General features: G+C 38.0%; 2 protein-coding genes across 19 annotated transcripts in view; both read left to right on the plus strand.

The window, feature by feature from the left end:
* Positions 1 to 84: 84 nt before the first annotated feature.
* Positions 85 to 19019, plus strand: NDUFA5 (NADH:ubiquinone oxidoreductase subunit A5). 7 transcript variants are annotated; one of them, XR_014834378.1, is made up of 6 exons: positions 85 to 138; positions 440 to 484; positions 5255 to 5371; positions 10331 to 10396; positions 12461 to 18055; positions 18154 to 19019. XR_014834378.1 is itself a non-coding variant. In XM_003134727.4 (5 exons), exons 1-5 carry the CDS (start codon positions 118 to 120, stop codon positions 12560 to 12562), a joined length of 351 nt encoding a protein of 116 aa, XP_003134775.1. In that variant the 5' UTR covers positions 85 to 117; the 3' UTR covers positions 12563 to 19019. The 7 variants fall into 7 exon arrangements, 2 of the variants coding, with proteins under 2 accessions (XP_003134775.1, XP_013841113.1); XR_014834379.1 differs by having other exon boundaries at positions 12461 to 18039; XR_014834377.1 differs by having other exon boundaries at positions 12461 to 17886.
* Positions 19020 to 21100: 2081 nt separating this feature from the next.
* The window catches only part of IQUB (IQ motif and ubiquitin domain containing), a 108201-nt gene continuing 102374 nt past the window's right edge, over positions 21101 to 26927 (plus strand). For 7 of the 12 annotated variants that reach the window (XM_005673215.4, XM_085005997.1, XM_085005998.1 and 4 more), the window contains exon 1: positions 21101 to 21287. The gene's annotated coding sequence lies outside the window, so the exon portion shown is untranslated. Of the gene's footprint in view, positions 21288 to 24417; positions 24562 to 26927 lie in introns of all 12 variants that reach the window. The other 5 variants (XM_085005993.1, XM_085005994.1, XM_085005991.1 and 2 more) reach the window with 2 other exon arrangements.

Here is a 26927-nt window from a genome sequence, read left to right on the forward strand (position 1 = left end):
CCCAGGGAGTGTGCCGAGGCTGTTTCCAAGGTGACGGAGAGGCGGCCTCGGTGGTGGATTGAGCGGGTCTGAGCCAGGTTCCCAGAGGGCAGCGCGTCCAGGCAGCTCGGCGCTGTCATGGCGGGGTTGCTGAAGAAGGTGAGGCGGGTGGAGGTCACCGACGGAATTTAGATTGTGCGGATGGAGTCAGCTCGCGGTTGATGGCTGGAACTGGCGCGGGCTTGGTGGTGCTTTGGGGGAGACTCATTTTGATTTGCCATTAGGCGTGACTAATGTAGTGCCTCGGATCACAGAGGCGCACTCCGAACAAGCGGCTTTGAGAGATCGGTGGCGGGTTTTAGGCCAGTTTTAGGACAGTGGTGATTTTGCTTTTCCTTAGCTTGGGGACCCACGGAATTGCATTAAACAGCATGGTTCACTTTTTTTTTTTTTTGCACAGACCACTGGCCTTGTGGGATTGGCTGTATGTGAAACTCCACATGAGGTATGTACCTCTTTTCATTCCTGAGTTTCGAAGGAAGACTAACTCTGCGACCTTGGGAATGGTTAACGAGAAGCGGATATTTCATTCATCGTGAGCACTTGAGACAACAGTGGTCTTATTTATCCGGTGCTTTTTTTTTTTTGTCTATGCTCTCTTTCTCAAACCACTTATTGACTTTTTCCTTGGCATTCTAGTGACGTCACTTGTACTTTTGTGAGTGTCCTCCCAAATCTATATATCCATTTCCCACCTTTTCCCCAGTCTCACCTTTTCTTAGGTGCCTTAGATTCTGAACACTTTCGATTGATTACCAAAGATTAACACTCTAGCCGTTGCCCCCTTTTGTCATCAGTTTTTCCTTCTAGTAGGCCTTTCCTGTCATTATTCAGACGTGATTCCATCGAAAACAAAACCAAAAAATTTCCCATGATCCTTCTCCTTCCTCCAATAATCAATTTCTCTCCTTCCCTTTACAGGTAACTCAAAAATTATCTGTACTTAACGGTCTCCTGTTTCTCTCATTCCACTTTGAAGGCACTCCAGTTAGGCTTGTCCAGAACTGCTCTTTTCAAGGTTGCCATGCTGCTAAATCTAATGTTCAGGTCACATTTCTCATCTTAATTGACCCAGTGGTAGCATTTGACTCATTTGCCACCATCTCTATCAAGCACTTTCTTTACTGTGTGTCACCTCAGTCTCCTGATATTTTTTTCTCTACTCTTTTTGCCTTCTCCTTTTCTGTTTATCCCTCAGGTCCCAATTTCTAAATGTTGGAGTTCTAGGACTTTGTTCTTGAGTCTCTATTAATATTTGCTCTTCTTGCTGTCTGGACCCAGTCTAATCGTTTTAAGTACCACCTATACACTGATAACTCTTGTGTTTCCATATCAGGTATTGACTTCTCCCTTTACAAAAATCTTGTGCATTTGTTTAGTGGGCATTCTCCACTTAGATGTCAGGCAAGCAACACAAACTTAACATGTTTCAAATTGGGTTCCTGATCTTGCGAAAGCCTACTCTTCTCTCAAGTTTGCTCATCTTGTGAATGGCACTTCATTCTGATACTCACCCAGTTCAGAAGCCTTGAAATCATCTTTAATTCCTTTCTTTCTCTCAGATACCCCACATTTGGTACTTTTGTAAATCCTCTGGATTCTACATTCAAATTTTGATCACTTCTCACCACCTCCTCTGCTAATACTCTGTTCTCAGCCACCATGGTCGTGGCTGTGGATAATTACATTTGCTTTCTAATGCCTCTCGCCACTCAGCACTGCCTCAGTTTGATCCTTTTCTACCCAAACTAAAGTCAGCCTGCTAAAATGTGATTCCTTTCCTCAAAATTCACCAGTGGTTTTCCATTTCACTCTAAATATAAAAGTCCTTACAGTAGTTCTCCAGATCACTATTCAATTGACTGTATTGTACTGATTTATCTTATTTGTTGTCTTTCTCTACTGGAATGTAGATTTTCATCAAGACAGGAATTTATTCTTCTGTTCATCGCTAAAATTATGACTAACACTTAGTATGTATATGCTCACTCATGTTTGTTGAGTTAATGTCTTGTACTTGTTATGAGTTCATAATGCCTTTAGACTTACTGTCTAAAACTGAACTCATGGTTTTCCCTTTCTAAATCTGTTTCTTCCACAATTTTTCTTGATGGAATCAGTCTTTCTACTCCCCAGGCTGAGAATTTGGACATCATAGTTGATACTTCTCTTACCCTTGTATCTTCATGTTCATTCTAGTGATGTGTTTTATTGATTTCTTTCTATAACAGCTCTCCTGTATGACTTCGCTTTCTTTTCCCTACTGTTATTACCACAGTTTAGTCCCTTGTTCTTGTTTAGAAGATTGCAACAACCTTGATACTGGTCTTCTTTGTTGCTTCTTTGTCCTATTCTTTGACGAATTAATTTTTCTGAAGCACACTTCTAATCAGTTTCCCTCAGTCTTTTGATTAGCCGTAGAATAAAGCCCAAATGCATGAACTTGGCATGTAGAACCACATGCAATCTGCTTCACTTTTTCTCCAACTTTATCTCCTAAGCATTTCCTATGTGTCCTATATTCTAGCCCTGTGCTTTCCAATAAAAAGGTAATGCAAGTCATAAATGTAAACCATGTTCATAGTTTAAAATTTTCTGGGAATCACTTTTTTAAATAAAGAAAAAGTTAATATATTTTATTTTACGTAACATATCGAAACTATTACCATTTTGATATATAATAGATATGAAAAATTAATGATATTTTATAGTCTTTTTTTTTTCCATGCTAAATATTCAAAATCTAGTGTGTATTTGCACCTAACAGCACATCTTAGATTAGTCACATTTCAGGCGTTCAGTGGCCAAATTTGGCTAGTGGCTACTATATTGGACAACACAGTTCAAGAAAAATAGAACTATATACTAATTACTTGGTGTATTTTTTTTTTTTTTTTTTTTTTTTCAGGGCTGCAGGTGTGGCATATAAAAGTTCCTAGTCTCGGGGTCAAATTGGAGCTACAGCTGCTGGCCTACACCGCCACTACAGCAATGCCAGATCCAAGCTATGCCTGCAAACTGCGCCACAGCTCACGGCACCTACACCACAGCACATGACAATGCCGGATCCTTAACCCACTGAATGAGGCCAGGAGTTGAACCTGTATCCTAATTTATACTAGTTGGGTTCTTTTCCACTGAGCCACAATGGGAACTCCTCTGTGTGTATTCTGGGTGTAAGTTGCCTTTTCCAACATCTTTAATGTCTTAGGTCCTCCCATCCCTCTAGGTCTAATTGAGATGCTGCCTTTTCTAAGACACCTTCTCCGTTAACTGTGATGTGACTCTTCTTTCCTGATAGGATAATAATGAGAGCATATGGAAAGTTAATGTGTGCCAGGTCCTGTTCTAGACTGTAAAATATCCTATGAAGGTATTATTATTTTCTTTTTGGCTGCACCTGTTGTATATGGAAGTTCCTGGGCCAGCAATCGAATCTGAGCTGGAGTTGTGACCTATGCCACAGTGGTAGCAATGCTGAATGCTTAACCTACTGCATTGGGTCAGAGATCATACCGGCACCTTCACACAGACAAGCCAGATCATTAACCCACTCTCTAGGGAACTCCTAAAGCTATTATTATTACTGCCCCATTTTTTTTCTTTTTTTCTTCTTTGCTTTTTAGGCAGAAGTTCTTGGGCTAGGGGTCCAATCGGAGCTGCAGCTGCTGGACTAGGCCACAGCCACAGCAAAGCCAGATCCAATCCACATCTTTGACCCATACCACAGCTCAAAGCAATGCTGGATCTTTAACCCACTGAGTGAGTCCAGGGATCAAACCCGAATCCATATGAGTACTAGTGGACTCCTGAGCCACATTGGGAACTGCAACATCCCCATTTTAGAACCTTTCTAAAGTCTTAGAACCTAAGAACCAGGCCTTTCTACTGCCATACCCTTTGCTAAAATTAAGAAGAAATGAGGCTAACGAACTCCCCCACACACACACACACCATTCACACAATTCAGTTTATATATTATATGACAAGCTCTACATTAGTAAAATACTCTCTATTATGGAACATCATGTTCAAATATATAAATAATATATAAATATGCAAAGTACTTTTTAAGAAAAATGATTCTCAGAGGCCCTCAAGGTTGATTTTGCTTATTCGGGATTATGTGGAGTATGTTTGAATGAAATTAGATCTTAACACCTATGGTTTTATACGATTAAACAAATTTCAAATTAAATACAAAGATAATTCACAAACTGTTGTGAATTGAAATCTGCTATAACAACTTCTTACCATATGACTTTACTGCTGGTAGCTGTACTCAACTTTAAGTTCAGTGTACCTAATATATGCTGTGCAGGGAGTTCCCGTCATGGCGCAGTGGAAACGAATCTGACTAGGAACCATGAGGTTGCGGGTTCGATTCTTGGCCTTGCTCAGTGGGTTAAGGATGTGGTGTTATCGTGAGCTGTGGTGCAGGTCACAGACACAGCTTGGATCCTACATTGCTGTGTCTGGCGTAGGCTGGCAGCTGTAGCTCCAATTTAACCTCTAGCCTGGGAACCTCCATATGCCACGGGTGCAGCCCTAAAAAGCAAAAAAAAAAAAAATATGTGTGTGTGTGTGTGTGTGTGTGTGTGTGTGTGCGCGCGCACATATATATATACACACATATACACACACACACATACATATACACACAGGGCAGTGACTCAGTGTTCTTGTTGCTTTTTTCTCTCAGACCTGTGGTGAAATTTTCATGTGGTACCAACTTGATCATAGTCATTAAGCATAAGCATTGAAGTATCATGAATATAGTCAGTTAAATTTGGTCATATGATAATATACTTTTTGTATATATTTCTTATTCTTAGAGAAATTCAAATGAAAATTTAAAAAAAAGTTAGAATTTAGAGTGCTTAGGAGCCTCAGTTTGGGAAATACTGATTTAATAAGTGATTTAATTTCCAAAAAAAGATTGTTAGCAATAAGTTAGAATGAAGTTTTAGTTTTGTTACCATACTTTTGTACATACAAATATAAAAAGTTTCCATCTTGATATTCACATCTTTCCTGAATTGTAAATGGGAAAAATAGGCATAGACATGAAGAAATTGAAACAAGGAAGAGTTAAGTGCTTTTTCAAAAACATGTGATTGATTTTTTTTTTTAAATAAGCTGAGACTTTTTAAAGTGTTCCATTAAGTCTTTAGTGATATTTTAAACTGGATGTTTGTATGTTTTGTTTTTCCAGAGGCTAAAAATACTGTATACAAAGATTCTTGATGTTCTTGGACAAATACCTAAAAATGCAGCATATAGAAAGTATACAGAACAGATTACAAATGAGAAGCTAGGTATGGTTAAAGCGGTAAGTAGCTGACTTGATTTTGTTTCCTTGGATTTATGGTATCCAGTGCAACATTTAACCAAAAAAAAACTCTGTTGCTTAGTTTTTGCATATTCAGCACCCCCCTCTCTTATTTCTATGCTCCACTTTCCTCTCTTATTTCTATTCTCCTTCTGTGCTTTTCTTCTTTCCTTTCTCACTTTCATTCATCAAACTCGTGTTTACTGAGTGCTTTTTATGTGCAAGGCACTGTTAAATACAGGAATGAAAGAATAAGATCAAGTCCTGTCCTTAAATTAACATTGTAGTTTTCTTTTTCTTACCTATCCAGTCCTTTATTGGCTTTTTACTTATCTATAGATACATGAATCTTGATTTCATTTTTCTAGTTTTAGAGTAGAAAAGTAGAAGACAAAACAAAAAAAAAAATATGTGTGTTGTACTCAACAACTGTCAGGAATAACCATTTTGCCAAGTACCTTGTTGCAAAAAGAAGAGGACCAAGTTAGTCTTTTAACCACCAGAAATTACATTGAGCATCGTCATGGACTGAATGTTTGTGTTCCACCAAATTCAGATGTTGAAGCCCTGACCCCCTTGTGGAGTAATTAAGATTAATGAGGTCATGAGAGTGGTACCCTGGGGTCCAATAGCATTAGTGTCTTTAGAAGAAGAAACACCAGACGGTTTGTTTTCTTTGCCATGTGAGGATACAGCAAGAAATTGGCTGTCTGCAAACCAGAAAGAGAGCTCCCACCAGAAACTGACCCTGCTGTACCTTGATCCTGGACTTCCAGTCTCCAGAATTGTGAAGAAGTAAATTTTTCCTGTTTGAGCCATCCAGTTTGTGTATGGTATTTTGTTATGGCAGCCCAAGCAGACATCAAAGGCCCTAGACAGGCACACGGTAGACTGCTGCTATTTCTTTTATGCCACAGCATGTATTTTCATTTATACCAAACTGTTGTTAAATTTTCACAATGGTAGTTATTTTGTGGACTTTTGTAATTACCCAAAATAGTGTTCATGAACTCCCAAAGTGATTTACATACATGTAATAACTGGCCCTGATATATATTTTTATTATTAGATTACCAAACTCTTTAGTTCAGAGAGGTATTTTTTCAGGTATACAGCAAAACAGTGCAATTTGGAGTTCCCATCGTGGTGCAGCAGAAACGGATCTGACTAGGCACCATGAGGTTGTGGGTTCGATCCCTGCATTGCTATGAGCTATTGTGTAGGTTGCAGACATGGGGTGGATCCCGCACTGGTGTGGCTCTGGCATAGGCCGGCAGCAACAGCTCCGAATAGACCCCTCGCCTGGGAACCTCCATATGCTGCGGGTGCAGCCCTAAAAGGACAAAAGACAAAAAAAAACCCAGTGCAATTTGATTTGGAGCTTTTATTCTTATCCTGACAGTTCTAGAAGTAATTCACAGATTATAAGTCTCTAAAGGGGAAGTTGGCATTTCTTTTAAGTTCATCTTTTCTTTAAGGAAAATGGGCTTGTTCATTTTTTCCTATTCTCAGAGTAAGACATTTTTCTTTTCTTGAAGTGAATCTCTTCAACTGTCTTTTATTCTTTCTCTGCTTCCCTTTTCCATAGCCTCATTCCTCTTTATTTATTTATTTTTTAAATTTTTTTGTCTTTTCTAGGGCCACACCCTAGGCATATGGAGGTTCCCAGGCTAGGGGTCTCATTGGAGCTCTAGCCACCGGCCTACACCAGAGCCACAGCAACACAGGATCCGAGCCACATCTTTGATCTACACCACAGCACAGGGCCATGCCGATCTTTAACCCACTGAGCAAGGCCAGGGATCGAACCTGCAACCTTGTGGTTCCTAGTCAGATTGGTTAATCACTGAGCCACAACAGGAACTCCACCTCGTTCCTCTTTAATCATTTCTTCTCTATTTTTCTTTTTAGCCTTCTGTTTTATCACCTTTCATTTAGTCTTTAAATGTGTTTAGCTTTTTCCTATTTTGAGAGAAAGAAAACTTATCCTTGCATTTTCCTTTACTTTTACCCTGTTTCTCTCTTTTCTGTCACAGCCAGTGTCACCCAAAGAGGAGTTCACTGTCGTTACTTTCACTTAGTAGTTCTAAAATTCTTTTCTTTGACCTGGGCTATTTCAGTTGCCTTCTGACTAAATTGGTCTGGATATAGTTCCATCATGTTACATTATGTACCCAAGAATTTTTTTTCAGTATACAAATCTGATCATGATATCTTCCTGCTTAAAACCTTACTATGGTTTCCTGCTCAGTGTTTCTCAAAGGCTGAGTTTAAGGATTTATGCTGGGCTGGTTATGTGAAACTCACCTAGCTACCTTTATCTTCATGATTTTGATGTACAGCCATGCTTGGGAGCCACTGGCGTATAAGATGGGAACCCCACTAAGATCTGATTCTAAGTTATCTTCTCAATCTTGTCATTTCCTTTTTTGAACACTATTCTTCAATAGTACCAGACCGCTGACAGTTATGTGAATTCCATGTAATTTTATTTTTGGTTCCTTTGTGTTTTCTCTTACTTATTCCTGGAATACCCTTATTTTGTTGGCCTGGCAGTTCTTACTCAGTCCTCAAAAATCCATTACCTCCTCTGTGAAGCCTTTTATGTGTTCTCTTCTAGTGAATTGCATTCTTCTTTATATCCCAAGAATCTCGCTTACTGCCTGATACTTAATAAGGTCCTTAGAAATTTTGTTTATACAAAGGACTGTCTACAAATAATGTTTTTTTTTAATTTTATAAATACTTTTTAATAACACCAAGCGCTGTGTAATAGCTGTATTGCTGAATCTTGCTTGATGAGATTGTCACAAATTTTTAACTTCCCCACCAAAAGAGTTGTAGAATCTTCAGTGAATATTGTAATGATTATAAAGTGTCTATGTACTTAGCCCCAAATGGAAAGAAAAGTATATTTTTTCAGATTATACCAGGGAGATAGTAATAGCATATTCTTGAAAAGTACTGGTTTGTGGCCTTTTCAAAATTTTTGTCTCAACTCTAATAGTTATTTGGTGAGTTAGCATGTTGCCCATTTTCTGTCTCAATTTCCTTTTCTATAACATAGGTATAATAATACCTGCCTTGTTCGGATTGAATGGATAATATATGTGCAGTGCCTAACACAATTGCAAGCTTATAGTGAGCATTCAATACACAGTACCTTATTAAGCTTAATGACATTATGCCATTGGTAAATAAAAGTCGCATTATTGACTCAACTTAATTAACACAAATTTTGAATTGTTTTCCCAACACAGACTTTTCCTAAGTTGAAAATAATGTTGAATATTCCTTGCCTTCTCTACCTTCTCCCTCCTGGGCTTCTCATTATAGTGACTAGCTTCCCTGTTTTGTTATTGATTTTTTGCTTCATAGCTCAGTTAATTTTTAGTTAAACAGTCTTTCTCAAACATGTTCAACTGCTTATTTCCCCTTTATTTTCTAATTACTTTGTGTTTATTCAAGATATACTGCATGCCTGTCATATGCCATGTACAGTTCTGGGCATGGAGGCTAGTGCCTACGTGGCAATGAACAAAACATAAAAATCCCTACCTTGGAGATTATATATTAATGATGGGAGGCAAAGAAATAAATAAGTAAAAGAAGTAAGTGAATAAAGAAGTACATTCCATAGTATGTTAGAATATATCAGTGCCTTTTGTGGGGCATTATGCCAGCCTGCCATAGTATAAATTACCAGAGTGGTGCTCACTAAGAAGATGATATATGAGTGAAGACTTTGGTGCAAGTGGGGGAATAAACCATACAGATATTTTGGGTCAGCCAGCAGATGCCCTGAGATAGATGCCAATTCCTGTAGAAAATAACTGGGGTTTTTTTTTTTTTTTTTGGTGTTTCTTTTTTTTTTTTTTTTTATTGGCCGTACCTGTGGCATGCGGAAATTCCTGGGCCTGGGATGGAACCTGTGTCACAGCTGTCATCAGAGCTAAAGCAGTGACAGTACCAGATCCTTAACCTACTGAGCCATAAGGAAATCGTGAAAATAATTTTTTTTCTCCCTCTTTTCATTCCACTTTTAGGTCAAAAACCTACCTAATTTACACTTTATTTATATATGTATGTGTATATAGGACATGTTTAATGTTATGTTTGAGAGAATCATCTATGTTGTTGCATATAGCTATAGTTCATTCTCATTGCTCTATAGTGTTCTGTTATACTTGAATACTCTAATTTACTCATTCTGTAGGTACGGTCATTTAGATTGGAAGTTTGTGGCTGTAATTTGTGCTGCTGTGTACATTCTTTTTCTTTTTTCTTTCTTTTGCTTTTTAGGGCTATACCCATGGCAATGGAGTTTCCCAGGCTAGGGGTCGAATTGGAGCTGCAGCCGCCGGCCTATGCTACAACCACAGCAACACAGGATCCGAGCCACATCTTTATCCTACACCACAGCTCATGGCCGCGCTGGATCCTTAACCCACTGAGTGAGGTCAAGGCCAGGGATCGAACCTGCAACCTCATGGTTACTAGTTGGACTTGTTTCTGCTGCACCACAACGGGAACTCCATTTTTGTGTGTGTGTGTGTGTGTGTACATTCTTGAACATGTCGTTTGGTTGATGTATTTTGCATTTCTGTTTTGTATCTATTTAAGAGTGGAATTCCAGGTCAGAGGGTAGCATTTATTTTTAATGCTAATGCTTAAGAGGAAATGTAGGAAATACTAAGAAAATAAAGTGATATTTAAAATCTATTGTTTTGAAAAACCGAATTAAACGTCCTATTCTTACCCTTAATAAATATATCAATAAATGTTTAATGCTTTTAATATTAAGGCAGAAAAGCAGTAAAATAGTAGAGAAAACGAAATGGCTTTTCACCACATAGTTGGTATATTTTCAAGGGTAAAATGAAAGAAAAATTATGTTTGTCATATTAAGTGCTTTTTTGTGCTTTGTTTAAATTTTTTTTTTTTTTTCTTAAATTATAGGAACCAGATGTTAAAAAATTAGAAGAGCAACTTCAGGGTGGCCAAATAGAAGAGGTGATTCTTCAGGTAAAGAAAATGTTGAATACTCAAATGTTTGGCTTCCTGTGTTCAAAGGCACAATGTATAGAGGTATAGAACTGACATTCCAGGAAGAGAGGGAAACTATTTTTATTTATATCGCCTGATCAAATGTAAGACTAATCATGTAAGAAAATACATACTTCTGGGATGTTTATGTCAGTTAAATATTTATCATAGATTATAACTTGAATTTATAAGACTTCTATTGGAAGTTTGAAATTTAAACATGTTCTTTTAGCCTTTCCTTAATTCAGAGTGATAAACATTGTAATTGTTTGAATAATTTATCTTTTTAGATATAAATACTTAAATATAAATTTATAAAACATGATATAAAATTCATGTTTTATATTTATATCATTAATGTTTTTACTCTACCATTTGTGTTTGGTATTTTTCCTATATATTTCTTTGAGCTTTTTTTTTTAAGTAGAAGATACTAACCTTAAATATTTGCTGTATTGTCTGTTCTTTATTTTTAGTCTGTTCTTTGCCTTTTGACTTCAGTTGAATATTTTCTCAGCTCCTCTTCAGTCCCTGCTTCTTCCCAGTATTATTTAGATTGTCTTCTTAAAAGGATATGATAAATGTTCAATTCCGTTTCATTTAATTTTTACATTTTTTCATATTTTTTAAAAAAGGTAACCATTTCTTATGTTTTCTTGCCTTTTATCAAAAAGTATCTTACATACAAATTCAAAAGAATTGTTAGACAGCTCTGTGAAAAGGAATGCAGCATTCAGACAGCTTTCTATGGATGTAGACAGTTTCAGTCATTCAGAGGCCTGTTTTCTTGGCCTTTTTAAGTCATTTGCCGGGTTGAATATGATACTAGATACAGTGTTATGGGAACTTGGAGCAAACCTATTATTATTGTCCTCCTCCTGTTCCTCTTTCTTTTCTACATGATTTCACTTTGATCATGACTTTAACTTAGCTGATACGTTAATTTGTCATGCAATTATGGTTTTAGGGTACCTTGAATATTTTTAAGTTAGCTCTACAGTTCTCACATTTTCATGGGTAATATTAAGGCTAAATTGACTTTAATGATGCGTCTAACCCAGTAGATCTAAAATATTATCATTGAGATACATCATCAATATAAAAAATTAAGGCATTACTTTTTTTAATACTAAGTCTTAAAAATCTGGTGTATATTTTATGCTTGTAGCACATCTGAGTTTGAGCTAGTTACACTTTAAGTACTCATTCAGTATCAGATGTAGGTAGTGACTGCCATGTTGGATAGGGCCACACCTATGGCATGTAGAAGTTCCTAGGGGTCGAATTGGAGCTGCAGCTGCCGGCCTATGCCACAACCACAATAATGCCAGATCCGAGCCGCGTCTGCAGCCTACACCACAACTAACAGCAACGCCAAGTCCTTAACCCACTGAGCGAGGCCAGGAATCGAGCCCATATCCTCATGGATACTAGTTGGGCTCGTTACTGCTGAGCCACAACAGAAACTTCCCATAGATCACTGTTTTACAAATTGTGGGTCTCAAGTAATCAATTGATCATGAAATCAATTGGGTGGATTTTGACTAGTATTTTTTTTTTACGTTGAATAGAAAATAGATTTATGACAGCTACTAAAGTTGTTATTTTTAGTTTTGTTTTAGTTATATGTTTATATTGTGGATCCCTTAGTAAATTTGTTTTATTTTTAATGGTGGGCCACTGTATAATAAAGTTTGAAAACTATTGAAATAGATTGAGACATACTTCTTCAAAGAATTGTAGTCTGAATGGTGTAATAAACAATTAAGATTGAAAACTCACCAACTAAACTTTTGAACACTCTAACAGCAAATTTTGATCAAATAAAAGAAATCAAAAGCCATCCTTTCTTACTTGTGATCATTGTATAGGTGTGAGAATTAAGGTAATTAATTAATGGTGTTCAACATTTGATGGTAAAATAGCTTATTAGGTATTAATGTTAAAGAGGTAGCTCCAATAGTTATATTTCAGTTATTAGCTGTGATAAATACCTACTAAACAGCATAATCAAATGATCTTTTAAAAATTTTTTATTAACAGGCAGAAAATGAACTAAGTCTGGCAAGAAAAATGTTGCGGTGGAAGCCATGGGAGCCTTTAGTGGAAGAGCCTCCTGCCAACCAATGGAAATGGCCAATATAAATATCATTAGATGACTTGTGTGTTGATGAGAAACTGATGTAATTAAATATTGTGTAATGTTAAAAATGTTTCCATGTTATTGATATATTATAATCAAGAAAATTGATGGAGAACATATTTTGGGGACTTGCTAAAATTGATGAATATGGTAATAGGGAGTTTGAGTCAGTTTTGATTTGTAGAGTAGTCATTCAAATTGTTTCAAAGATGATTCTTTATAATCAGAAGTTGTGGGAAAATCTGAAAGTTAATTGGAAAAATCCCTATAGATTTTTACTGCAGAAGCTGCATTTGAAAGGTGAAGTATTTTTTAGTACTACCTTCAACACATCATTTGATTTTTTTATTCTGAAAAAGCATAAATGTACTTTTACTATTGTTTAAACAAATTTATAGGTCACTGTTTGAAGTGAAGTAGTAATAGTAAAAACTTCAAATCAGAATTCATTGTACAATTGAGAAAATTGATTTTCGTATTCAAAAGAAAGATTTTTTTTATTTACAGGTAGTTGGAAAAACTTTTCCACTTGTCTAATTTAAGGAAGTTAGCCTTCTGGCCCTTGGCCTTTAGTTTTCTTACTCAACTAAAGTACATCAGGATATGGAATTTCTGTAAAAGAGATATTAAGAGTTCCTAAAGTTTGTCTGGCATACAGATAGGCTTATATTCAAAATATCTTAGTTGTATGGTTATAACGTCAAAGTGGAGTCACTAAGTAGTTTTCATTAGTTTCCAATATGAGTGCAGTCAGATATCAGATAGAAGATAAATGCTATTCAAAGAAAGAAGCAGTTTGACAAGTTTAAGGCTAAACAAAATAAAATTACTTTGCATATGTATTTAACTTTTCTTCCTATCTCCCATCATTTCTAAATACTTAGTCAAATTTGGTATTTCTTACCTTCAAAGTACTTTTGTTTTTTGTGTATGTATGTGCATGTATATTTTGCTATCTCTTGTGGTAAAACAACCTTTTAGAATATTTAGAATAAGAAAAAATAAGTATTTTTCCCCAGTATTTCTTCCTTTACAGAGCTATAAATTGAATATTAAGTGAATATTAAACGAAATACTTTAGCAGTCAAACTGAAAGAGAAAGCTTCTGTAGGGGGAGTGAGAAAAGCAGTGGAGGGAGAGTCAAATCCAGAAGTTCTCATTCTCTTGGTTCTAGTGCCATCGTGACTCAGTGTCTAAGTGGAGGCAAGTTGTCAATCTCTCAGAATGGCCTATTTATTTCCTTCTCTGTAAAAGAAGTAGAATATGATTTATAACTCCCCTTTCAGTTCTAACCATTTGCTTTAATATATACTACATTTTATTTATTTATTTATAAAAATTGAAGTTCAGTTGATTTACAATGTTGGCTTGGTTTAAAAAAAAGAAAACCATTATGGTTTATCACCCTATACTATATAGTAGGACCTTGTTTATCCATTCTAAATATAATAGTTTGCATCTGCTAACCTCAAACTCCCACTCCATCCTTGTCCCTTCCTTCCTCACAACCGCAAGTCTTTTCTCTATGTGAATCTGTTTCTGTTTTGTAGATAAGTTCATTTGTGTCATATTTTAGATTCTACATATGTATTATATTTATTGAGATCAAAATATATAATCTTAAGTCGTGTTTGCATAGATATTTTCAAGCTGATTTTCTGGCCAACCATTTTTCAGATCCTTTGGGCACATGAAAACAGAAAGATGGTTTGATACAACTTTCAGCTTCACTTCTCGCATGAAACTTGGGCTTCTTGTATATTTTATCAGCAGAGCTCCTGTGGCTGTTAATAAAAGGGAGCTTACATGATTATATACATTGGAAATGCTAGTTATATACTAGTGGTCATAGTCATGGTCGTAATAATAACTAATGTTTGTTAATGTTTGCTAGGCACTTTTCAAAGTACTTGACTAATGTTACTTATTAAATCTGCACTACAACTCTGACGAGTGAGAGCCTGCAAATCATCCACTTTTCCAGAGAAGGAAACTGGAATTCAACTGTGAGTAGTGCTCCCCTGCGGTTAGGCCACATGGGGACCTGAAGAAACTGAGTTAGAGAGACAGTGTAATATCACTCAAGTCACAGAGTAGGATGTGGAGCTAAGTTTGAACCTAGACAGCCTCGCTCCAGAACCCATGCTGCCAACCGTTAATGTTATTCTTTATGAGTACACTTGGGATGCTCTCCCTCCTGCCTGTATTGTATGAGCTTCACCAAACGAACCTAGATCTGCCTTCTTGACTTACTCTGTCAAAGGACCTATAAAGAACAAATGTGAATAGAAGTAACAAACTGGATTTCATTTTGTGCAAAAATCTTCATATGGATAATAGACAGATAATGGGGCAGGTATTTAAAAGGTTTTGGTGTGTGGTTCATTTTTACGTACTTTGTATCACTCCAACTGTCCATGTAATCTTAATACCAGATAGTTTTTAGTCCTGCACATGTTTTCTAGGTGCTTCCTCTAAACTTCCAGATCAAGCTTTCCTAATCTTCCAGCAGATTCTTCTATTTAAAGATCTTCAGTGTTGCTGAGTGGCTTCTAGAGCAATTTTCAGAATGGCCCATTTAAGTCTCCCTAGTCTCCACTTACGTTTCATTAAGTTAATCGCCATCCTCTGGGCACCTCAAAAGAAAAAGAAACCAGTCATTTTGAGCTTTTCAAACTAAGTGGCTGCACAGTGATGCCCCCTTTTTCCTGCCTGTGGACCGAATGCAGAATATTTGTATTTTTGGCATTCTTTCCTTTGGGATGAAAATGGTTTCATCTAGGATAACCATTTAATTTTTCATTTAATGTATACTGATTTGAGAGTGAAAGGAAGTATGATAAGAATAACAGGTATAAACCACAACTACCCTGAGTCCACAAAATATGACTCAGCCTGGCGGGTTGCCATCCTTTCTAGATCAGAAGTTGGGGAAATTGTCTGCCTTCTAAATAGAAAGGCTATGCCGGCAGTGGCAGCCTTTATGTGCCACCAGACCTTAGGTGTCACTGTGCCTCTATTGTTCTACCTCCTGACTTTCCCTCAGAACTGGGGATGAAGTAAGGGAGCTTATCTTTACTTCATTTCCATTTCTAATTCTTAAGTATATATTTAGAGAAGTGAAATAATTAAGCTTTTTTGTTGTTATAATGCAGATTTTTGAGTACAACAGTGAGGTTTAGAATACTAGACAAAAAGGAAAGCAGGCATCTGTCAAATGGAGAAGATCAAGATTTTATTTTTTCACTGTAAAAGGGCAGCTTACATTATTCTTAGGATGTTAGTGGGGCAGAGGCGAGCAACCTCTTGCGCTCCATGTCTGAGCTGGAGGGGCTCTGGGGCCAGCTCTCTTGAGTGCAGGGGTCTGCCTGGTCCACATTTGCAAGTGGGATGCAGGGCATCTTCTCCCTGGTCAATCCACCTGGCTGGCCTACCTCCCACTTGGATCCCGGCTGCTCCCTCAGCTCCTCATGGGTCTTGTCACCAGATTAAGAAGCTGACTTTGGGACCTACTACAATGGGGGAAGGCAACTTCTGTTGCCTTCAGAAGTTAAGTCTCTACCTGATGCTTCAGCAGGCTTTTCGAATGAGATTTCTCACTGGGCCAGCTCTTCTGATGCCTTCTGATGGCCAAGATGGTATTGCAGAGGGTCTTCGCTCCTCTTGTTATCCATGAAATTGAAGATCACTCTCATTATTCTCAGAAGCCAAGATCTTCAGGTCTTGAAGGACCTTGACTAATACGTTCTCCAACTGCAGAGAAGACTTTCAACCTTGAGCCCTTGTCACTTCCCCTGTTACCAACATCAGGCCTCTTCCTCACCAGGCAGTTGCTACTCTCAAATTTTTTCTTCAAAGGGAGAAAATAACAATGCTCCACAGAATAAAATTTCCACATATATGCTAATATTGGCCTTTTCTTTCTCCTTCCAGCCTCCATGGTTATATAAACAAATGGGAGTTACAGAAACTCCATATGCAAGCATGTTTTGTGGTCTAGGGTAAAGCGGCAAATCCTGAATATACCATGGAGTATTTTGCATCTGAGGACAGAATTTCCTTTAAAACTCAGTACTCAGTGGGCTTGCAGCTTATGCTACAATGATAGTAATGCTTCATGAGAAAAAAGTAAATAAGAAAATAGGATTTTGGCTTAGAGAAAGATGAAGAGGTTTATTTTAAATAGAATTCACAAAGAGAGCAAAACTTGCCACCCAAAATGTCTCTGGCATGCCAATTGTTTTAAGCTGAAAACAACCAAGGCCTAAAAGGCTCAGGAAGAAACTGAAAGGAGCTCTCACCATACAAAACTACATGAGCTAGGTATGTAGATAGAAAGGAACCTAGTAAAGACTTAAAATTCTCATGTCCCATTGTCTCTGCATGGCCCAGCAAGCATTTATTTATCTATCAAGTATTTGCTTTTCTATATCTTTCTGAATTGTCTTCCTCACCTTCGAAGTCCCAAACCACTACCTTCAACATCCTCTTACCTTTAGCTAAAGGTGGTATTTATTGTGAGGGCTTCAGCCATTTGGGGGAGTTACTCAGTTCTCCTGAGTCTCCCCCATGTATACATGTTATTAAACTTGTTGTGATTTTCTCTTGTTAATCTGTCTCATGTCAATTTAATTCTTAGACCAGCCAGAAGAACCTAGAAGGTTGAAAATTTCTTCCTCCCCAACAAAATCAAAGTGGAAATGTGATATAGGAATTGAATTATTAATTCAGTTATAATTGGAGAAATTATAATTGGAGACTGGATAAATTTATTCAGATGTTTTCATTTAGAGGCAATAAGCCAAAACTCTCCTTAGTGAAGGGAAATAGGAGAAAAATAGTGAATTAGAATAGACTACCCCTAAGTTCCAATGTCTTTTAATTCAACAGAATTTGTTTCTTAATCATATTACATGTGTAATGAGGTCTGACAGTGCTTGAAAGAGTCACACAAGGAATCTGGGTGGAGAATGATGATATTTTAACACATGCTTTCATCAACACAGAGGTAGGGGAAAGGGAACATGGCAAATCACATATAGAAACAAACAAAAACCCTAGAAAACCCTAGAAAACTCTAGAAAGTTAAAAATATTTTTTGGACTGTGCTATTTATGTATATCATACATTTAGTATGCCTTGCATTTCTAATAATGAGCTTTCAAAGTGATTTTTCAGTTTATATCAGCAGCTAATTTTTTGTTGTGTGCTTACATGAAATGTATAGTGGATTAGTTTCTATATATAACTAAGCAAAAAGCATTGGAGAGACTCTTTTTTTGGAGTTTATCATAATCTTCAAATATTATATTGGTTTCTTTTTCAGGTGAATATTTTAGGCATTTCTAGAGATAAGCGTTCCTATTTTATAGGAATAGAATATTTCATTTTGCTCTCTTTCTATAACTGGGCAGTTGATTTCTTTTCTCAGGATAAAACATGTCCATAATTTCCTGTCTAAATTCTGAACTCCAAAAATGTTTGAAAAATGGAAAGTTTTGTCATAACTCATTTGGAAGCAAAACCTGACCTGAATTGAGATAAGGCCGTTTGTGGTCTTATTCCAAACAGCCATTCTCTCAATTCAGGTCAGGTTTGCTTCCAAATGAATTATGAGAAAACTTTAATGTGAATGTGAATATTTTTACCACATAATTATTAATATGTTTGATTCTGGAGTACTTTCATAAGCCTCTGGAGGTGTTACAGAATATACAGTATATGCTCAATTACCCTTAGAACATCTGAAGAAACCTGAATTTCAACACATCTGTCCCTTAAGGTTTCAGAAAAGGGACTATGGATCTGTATTTCCAGTCTTTTAACAAGCTCACAAAGGCATTATGAGCCAAATTCTGTTCATACAAGTAATTTCCAAAGCATAGTTTTCAAGTCCTTGGTTTTCTAAATTATTCTTCTAATGTTTTTTCCTAATTCATTCATTTACATCAAAATGTATTTCAACCCGAAGTAACAATAGGAAATACTTTGAAATGCTTGATTTCATAAAGCCACTAGATGGCATCTTTGTAAAAATAAAAGCACTTTAGAAGATGTTTATTCAATAAATAAGGGCTGAGATAAATAAAGGAAGATTCCTTTCTCATGAGAAATAAAGATGAGTCATTCTGGGCAAAAAATCCTTAGAAAAATGCATAGATTTATTTTGAAAAGTAAAATGGAAAATAGTATTTTAAAATTGATTTTCCGCCTTCAGAATTGAGGCTCTTTTTCTGATTGGTTGTGTTCAGCTTGCATTTACATTTATTTTGTATAACCAAACTATATATTTGTGTACGTGTGTGTGTGTGGTTTTGATGTGCTAATAGTCTTCCCAACCTGCACAGATCACCTGGGAAGCCAACCAGTTAAGTTAGGCTTATGTTGTAAATCTGAGTTGTATAAGGTTGCCTACACAGCAAACTATAAATAAAATATGAACGTGTAGTGGGTATTTAACCTTGTGAAGTACTTGAAGTTCTGTTCAGCTTTTCTTCCCTCTGTCTCCTGCCTCTATCCCTAAACCTAGTTTCTTATACTGTCCCTCACATAGAGGACAGTGAATGGTAAGTTTTAAACGGGAGACCCAGAAAGGTAAGTGTTTAAAACCAATGAAATTGTTATTACTAGTAAAATTTAAGATACATTATGATTTGGGGGGTGGCAGTGGAGGCGTGCTGGGGAGAAGACTGCATGCTTCCAATCACACCTGCGTTACTATGAAAGACAAGCATAAAGGAGGCTAATGGAGTCAGACCGCTTGGTTTATTTCTGGCTCCCCCACTAAACTTCTCCAGGCCTTGGTTTCCTCATTAGTAAAAGGAAGCTGGTCACAGTCCTTCCTTTATCTGAATGCTCTTTGCTCTGCTCTTCATGAATAAGTGGATTCATAATGTGATTTAAATGCATTTGGCTTCATTAAAAACCATGAATAAACCCAATTTTATCTGATAATAAAATACATATTTTATATTTTTCTAGTAAAGAATATCTATCTTAAAATGAGATAATGACTGAAAAAATGACATCGGATATTAGGAAGTTATTCGAGAGAGGAGAATGCAATTTCAACAGAATGGTGTAAAAGAATGATGGCATCGAACATTATGATGGAAGAATGGAGCAGTATTTTTATAACACAAATTTTAATTTTATAACTTAATCATATCTTTTATGATTAAATGGTATTAAGTCAAAGGTAGCATAGAATAGTGGTTTAAAAATGGAGGCTGTGGAGTCACACTGCTTGGTTTATTTCTGGCTCCCCCACTAAACTTCTCCAGGCCTTGGTTTCCTCATTAGTAGAAGGAAGCTGCTCACAGTCCTTCCTTAATGAAATTGTAAAAATTAAAAGAGTTCCTATTATGGCTTAGTGGATTAAAATCCCAAAATAGTATCCATGAGGATGTGGTTTTGATCACTGGCCTTGCTCAGTGGGTTAAGGATCCTGAGTTGCAGTGAGTGAGCTGTGATGTAGGTTGCAGATGTGGCTTGGATCCAGTGTTGCTGTGGGTGTGGTGTATGCTGGCAGCTGCAGCTCTGATTTGACACTTAGCCCAAGAACTTCCATATGCCACAGATGCAGGCATAAAAGAAAAAAAAATTAATGAGAAATATATGTAAAGTCCTTAGTAACAAATGATATTTAATAAATGTTAGCCATTATTACAAAGCCACATGAATTTTGTTACTGCATTTGTAATAGGAACGTAATTGATCCTTTCCCCTAATAATGGGTGCTTTAAAAATCTTTTTAATTTACAGTGATGTGAGGAAAAAAGAAACACTTTGTAATTCAATGATTAACAAAGCCTTGCTTCTCCTGATTTAAAAGGGTTATTATTTAATAGTTTCTCTCTCTTGGCGTTCCCACCGTGGCTCCGCAGATAATGAATCTGACTAGCATCCCTGGATGCTAGTTCCATCTATGGCCTTGCTCATTGGGTTAAGGATCCTGTGCTGCCATGAGCTGTGGTGTAGGTCGCTTTGCTGTGGCTGTGGCATAGGCCAGCTGCTACAGCTCCTATTCACCCCTAGGCTGGGAACCTCTATATGCCACCGGAGCAGCCGGTAAAAAAAAAAAAAAAGAAAAGACTAGTTCCTCTCTCCCTTTTCTCTTTGGCTGTCAGGAAGCTAAGAGTCAAGTTCCAAATTTAACAAAAGCGGGTAGCCAGCTACACAGTTGTACAACTGTTTTTTCCTTTGTCAAGGTCTTCGCTACCACTTCATAATTACATTTTCTCTAACCCTGACTTTTTATATCCATGAGGGCAAATTGTTTGGTTTGGACAACAGTGCCATTTCACAAGGGTAAAGAACATCTTAGAGAGTGGTTATGGTCAGAATCACCTTTCGACCCAAGCAATGCCTAGGTAACAGCTTCCCTCCCTCCCTCGGCGCGTCTCTCCGCCCCTCCTCGCCCCTTGGCTCCGCCCCTCTTCGCCCCTTGGCTCCGCCCCTCCTCGCCCCTTGGCTCCGCCCCTCCTCGCCCCTTGGCTCCGCCCCGTCTCCCCGTCCCGCCCCTTCCCAACCGCCCCTCCAGTCTCTCCGTCCCCTGCGCCAGCGCGGGCACCGCCTCTTCTCGCGGGAGCTGTGCCCTGGTGGGAGGGGTGCCAGGGCCGTTCCTAGGATACGACGGATAACAGAGAATTCGGCAAGTGTGGACTCTGCTGTCTAGGAGCCTGAGAAACCGCTTCCACCAAAAAAACCCCTGCACTTATTAGTCAGGTAGGAGGACAGGTTCTGGCTGCCCTCTACTGGCGCGACCCCCCAGACCGACCTTGAGGCGGTGGCAAACGCCCTGGGTTCTGTGCAGGGCGCCGAAGCCGCCGGGGCTCTGGGCGTTGTTTTTCTTCTCTAGAATGTTCCAGCTGTCTCTAAAAAACTGCAAAGCATCTTTCTTGGTCACTTTTCTGCCTCCAAATCTCTTATTTGGGATTCGGAAGCAGAAGCACCAAGCTAGGATGTGTACCTCACCTCACACCCGAGTGCTTATCACGGTTAATAATATAGAAGCAAGACGTTTGTGTGACCCAGATCTGGCATTTGAAAATGTTTACCCTCTCGTAGTGACCGTTTTCAGTCTTGAGAAAATAGCGCTCTCAGACGTTCCTCTCACGGGCTTCGCTGTGGCTCTTAAAAAACTTAAAAACTCAAGAGGGCTATTTGATGGAAGGCAAAACTGGATCCCTGCCTTTCTACTTACACTAATATTCTGTACATATATATGTATGTATATATATATATGAACGAAATTATGTATTTTAGGTCAAAGAGGCACGTTCTGCAATCATCGTAGTGTTTTTCCTTTTTAAACAACTTTTTAAAGATTATAACATTTACACTTGAATAATACATTAAAAATGATTAAAAAAAAAAAAAAAAAAGAATGGGAGTTCGCGTCGTGGCTCAGTAGTTAAGGAGTCTGACTAGGAACCGTGAGGTTGCGGTTCGATCGCTAGCCTAGCTCAGTGGGTTAAGGTTCCGGCATTGCCGTGAGCTGTGGTGTAGTTTGCAGAGGGGCTCGGATCTGGCGTTCCTGTGGCTGTGGCTTAACCTGGCAGCTACAGCTCCGATTGGACCCCTAGCCTGGGAACCTCCATATGCCACAGGAGCGACCGTAGAAAAGGCAAAAAGACAAAAACAAACAAACAAACAAACAAACCCCCAAAAAACTGAAAATCTGCTTTCCACCTATGTCCTTCTGCCACCACCCCACCCTCCACTTCACCTTCCAGAGAAATTCTATGCATAAACAATTATGTAGTTGTGCCGGTAACACTGTGCATACTGGTATGTTCTTTGGAGGAGGTCCTTGAAAGGACTTGACCCCTGGTTTACCCAGTACCCAGGTGGGCAGCTGAAGACTCTTTTCCCTTTCCTGTCCTTGGAATGTCCCTTCTCCCATTGTGCCTGAAACAGGACATGTGTTATTGAGACCATATGAACTGTATATATGACTGAACCCAGTTAAAGTCTCAAAACTCTTAAGATTTTGGCAGGTGGATGTTGAGATTTACTGTCTTTAGGCTGCCCAAGACAACCCTTGCTACCTGCCACCTACAATTTGGAGGGGTCTGCTTCTTTCTTCAGTTATCCTTGCGCTCTGTGTTCCAGGCTCAATTTTAGCTCTACCCAGGGAATTCCAGAGGTTGCGAACCAAAAGCTTTGCCTTTTCACTTAATTAAACCATACATGATGTAGCTTTTAGAATTGGCTTCTTCATTTAGCGTAGCTCATTGGAAATTCACCCATGTTGTTGTGTGTGGCAGTGACTTATTCCTTTTTACTGAGGGGGTGATATTCCATTTTGTGAATGCATGCATCATAGTACGGGTATCCATTCCTCAGCTAAGAAATATTTGTGTTATTTCTGGTCTTTTGGTGAGTAAGAACGAAGCTTTTATCAACTCGTGTGCAGATCTTGTGTGAATGTAGTTTTCTTGGATACAGATTGCTGGGTCATATGATAAGTGTGTGTTTAGTTTTACCAGAAAACTGACAAGTATCTCAAGTACTAAACCAATTTTCACTTCCAACATCAAGGTACAAGAGCTCCACTTGTATTCATTGTCATTGGCTCTTGATATTGCTGGGCTAAATTTTTTTTAAACTGTTCTAATAGATGTTTAGAGAAATCTCATCTGAAGTTTTATTTCTCTAATGACTAACGGTATTGAGTATCTTTTCATACTCAGGGACAAGACTAGAGTGAGGTAATGAGGCAACTAGGTCCAACATTTTAGGAGGCATTTATTCTCAGGCATTAGTGTGTGTATAGAGCAGTGCAGGTGCCACACTTGCCTCAATATAGTCCTGGCCCAGCTTATTTTCTTCCTATGTATAATCTTTGGTGACTGATCTGTTTAAATCTCTTACTCATTTTTTTCCCCTTACTGTTATTTTTTTTTCAATTGTGTTTGGAGAGTTCTCTCTATATAATCTGGGTACAAGTCCTTTATCAGATGTGAGTTTTGCAAAAAATTACATCCCAGGCTATGGTTTGTCTTTTGATTTTTCTAGGTGTGTTTTTTGGAAAGCAGAAGTTCTTGATTTTGTTACCGTTGCTGTTTTAGAAGATGCCGTCTTGGCCATTTTGGGGGGAGGGTGACCCAACCAGATAGAAACAAAAGCATTACCCCAGATTTTCCAGAAAGGGCGGATAAGTATGATGCTACGTGTTCGAGCTTCTTTGTGTTACTTTCTTTCCTATCAGGCCACTAAATTTTATTGTGGGAGAAAATTATAACCAAAAGGAATTTTTTTTTTTTTCTGGTGATTGAGAGCCTGAAGAGGTTTCTTGAACTTTTAAAAAATTGAGATCTTGTTTAGTTTTGTCTCATTGCACTTTTTTTTCTTTATTGTTCTGGATTTAAAAACTTCATTCAATTCTTTTATTGGTTGCTGTTGAAATTTAACCACATTTATTTATTTATTTTTTAGAGCTGCACCCATGGCATATGGAAGTTCCCAGGCTAGGGGTCGAATCAGAGCTGCAGCTGCCAGCCTACGCCACAGCCACAGCAGTGTGAGATCTGATCGGAATCTGACCTATGCTACAGTTCAAGGCAATGCCAGATGCTTAACCCATTGAGTGCGTCCAGGGATGGAACCCTCATCCTCATGGATACTAGTTGGGTTTGTAACCCACTGAGCCGTAACAGGAACTCCCTCTTTCATATTTTTCATGTGCTTATTTCTTTACAACATTCTATATAAATTTTTTTTGTCTCCCAGTTTACTAATTCTCTCTTCAACTCTAATGCTGTATAAGTATATACTCTTTTTTTTCTTGAAATTTGTCATCTAGTAGCCAGAGAACTTCACTGACTAAAGTTAATTTTTTTTCCTCCATAAGGATCTATGCTTAAAGTAGAAGTTCCAAGCACAGCTTTTCCATCTCACTGTGTTTCAAGTTTTAATCTTCCCTGTGTGGTTGCCACAGAAATCAGCCTCAAAGCCACTTCCCCTATCCTGTATTCCTGGCTGCCAATTTCCATAAGTAAGTTCCCAGCTATACTGGCTCTTCAACACTCTGACCCAGCTCCTGCCTCTGAAGCCTGGCTCTGTGCTGCTCTGGCCCACCCTGGCCCATGCTCCAAGATGCTCTCATACCATCTCCCAAGCCAAAGCTGTTGATTGCTGTAGCTCAGGCAACCAAGCTTGCTGTCTGCTCCAAGATCAGTCTACATTTGTTGATATGATTGTTTTGGGAGGCAGAGGTCATTGGACACCTCTGCTACAATTTGTGAGAGCAAAGCTCCTATGAAGAGTGCTGTTCATTTTTTTTTTTTCATTTTTAAAAGTTTTATTGATTTACAATGTTGTGACAACTTCTGCTGTACAACAGAGTGACTCAGCCATACATGTACACACATCCATTCTCTTTCAGATTCTTTTTCCACATAGATTATCACAGAATATTGGGTAGAGTTGTCTGTGCTATACAGAAGGTCCACATCGGCAAATCATTCCATATACCTCAGTGTGCATCTACTAATCCCAAATGCGAAGTCCATCCTTCCCCTACCCTGTCCCATTTGGTAACCAGAAATTTTTTGAAGTCTGTGGGTCTGTTTCTATTCTGCAAATAAGTTCATTTGTATCCTTTTTTTTAGATTCCACATATAAGTGATATCATGATGTTTGTCTTCACTACTGACTAACTTCATTTAGTATGATACTTTAAATGAGTGGAAAGATATGCCATGTTCTTGGATTGGAAGAATCAATATTGTCAAAATGACTATAATATCCAAGGCAGCCTACAGATTCACGCAATCCCTATCAAATTACCGATGGTATTTTTCACAGAATTAGAACAAAAAAATTTTAAATTTGTATGGATACACAAAAGATCCCAAGTAGCCAAAGCAATCTTGAAAAAGAGAAATGGAGCTGGAGAAATCAGTCTCCTTGAGTTCAGACTATTCTGCAAAGCTACAGTCATCAAAACAGCATTGTATTGGCACAAAAATAGACATGCAGATCCATAGAACAGGATATAAAGCCTAGAAATAAACCCATGCACATATCATCAATTAATCTATGACAAAGGAAGCAAGAATATACAATAGAGAAAAGACAGTCTCTTCAATAAGTGGTACTGGGAAAACTGGACAGCCACATGTAAAAGAATGAAATTAGAACACTCTCTAACTCCATATGCAAAAATAAACTCACAATGGATTAAAGACCTAAATGTTAGACCAGATACTATAAAACTCATAGAAAAAACATAGGCAGGACACTCTTTGATATAAATCACGTCAATATATTTCTGATCCATCTCCCAGAGTAATGAAAATTGAAAACAAAAATAAATAAATGGGACATAATTGAATTTAAAAGCTTTTGCACAGCAAAGGAAGTCATTAACAAAAGGAAAGGCAACCCACAGGATGGGGAAAAAAATATTTGCAAACAAAGTGACCAGCAAGGGATTAATCTCCAAAATATACAAATATCTCATACAGCTTTATATCAAAAAACAAGCGACCCAATTAAAAAATGGTCAGAAAATCTGAACAGACATCTCTCCGAAGAATACAGACAGATGGCCAAATAACACATGAAAAGATGCTCAACATCACCAATTTTTAGAGAAATGCAAATTCAAACTGCAATGAGGTGTCACTTCACACCAGTCAGAATGGCCATCATCAAAAAGTCTACAAACAATAAATGCTGGAGAGGATGTGGAGAAAAGGGAACCCTCTTACATTGTTGGTGATAATGTAGGCCAGTGCAGTCACTAGGGAGAACAGTATGGAGGTTCTTTAAAAAACTAAAAATAGAACTACCATACCATCCCTCAATCCCACTCCTAGGCATGTATCAGGAGAAAAACATAATTTGAAAAGATACATGCACCCCGGTGTTCATTGCAGCACTCTTTACAATAGCCAAGTCATGGAATCAACCAAAATGTCCATCAACAGAGGACTGGATAAAGAAGCTGTGATACACATATATAATGGAATATTACTCAGCTATGAAAAGCCTAATAATGCCATTTGCAGCAACATGGATGAACCTGGAATGAACATACTAAGTGAAGTATGTCAGACGGTGAAAGATAAATATCATATGAGATCACTAATATGTGGAATCTAAAAGAAATGATACAGTAGAACTTATAAAACAGAAACAGACTCGGAGTTCCCGTCGTGGCGCAGTGGTTAACGAATCCTTCTAGGAACCATGAGGTTGCGGGTTCGGTCCCTGCCCTTGCTCAGTGGGTTAACGATCCGGCGTTGCCGTGAGCTGTGGTGTAGGTTGCAGACGCGGCTCGGATCCCGCGTTGCTGTGGCTCTGGTGTAGGCCGGTGGCTCCAGCTCCGATTCGACCCCTAGCCTGGGAACCTCC

Source organism: Sus scrofa, chromosome 18 (assembly GCF_054392235.1).
Source record: "Sus scrofa isolate SSC_HxYL_T2T_F1_AM1 chromosome 18, Sscrofa_HxYL_maternal_Yorkshire_Landrace_v2.0, whole genome shotgun sequence".
Lineage (NCBI taxonomy): Eukaryota > Metazoa > Chordata > Mammalia > Artiodactyla > Suidae > Sus > Sus scrofa.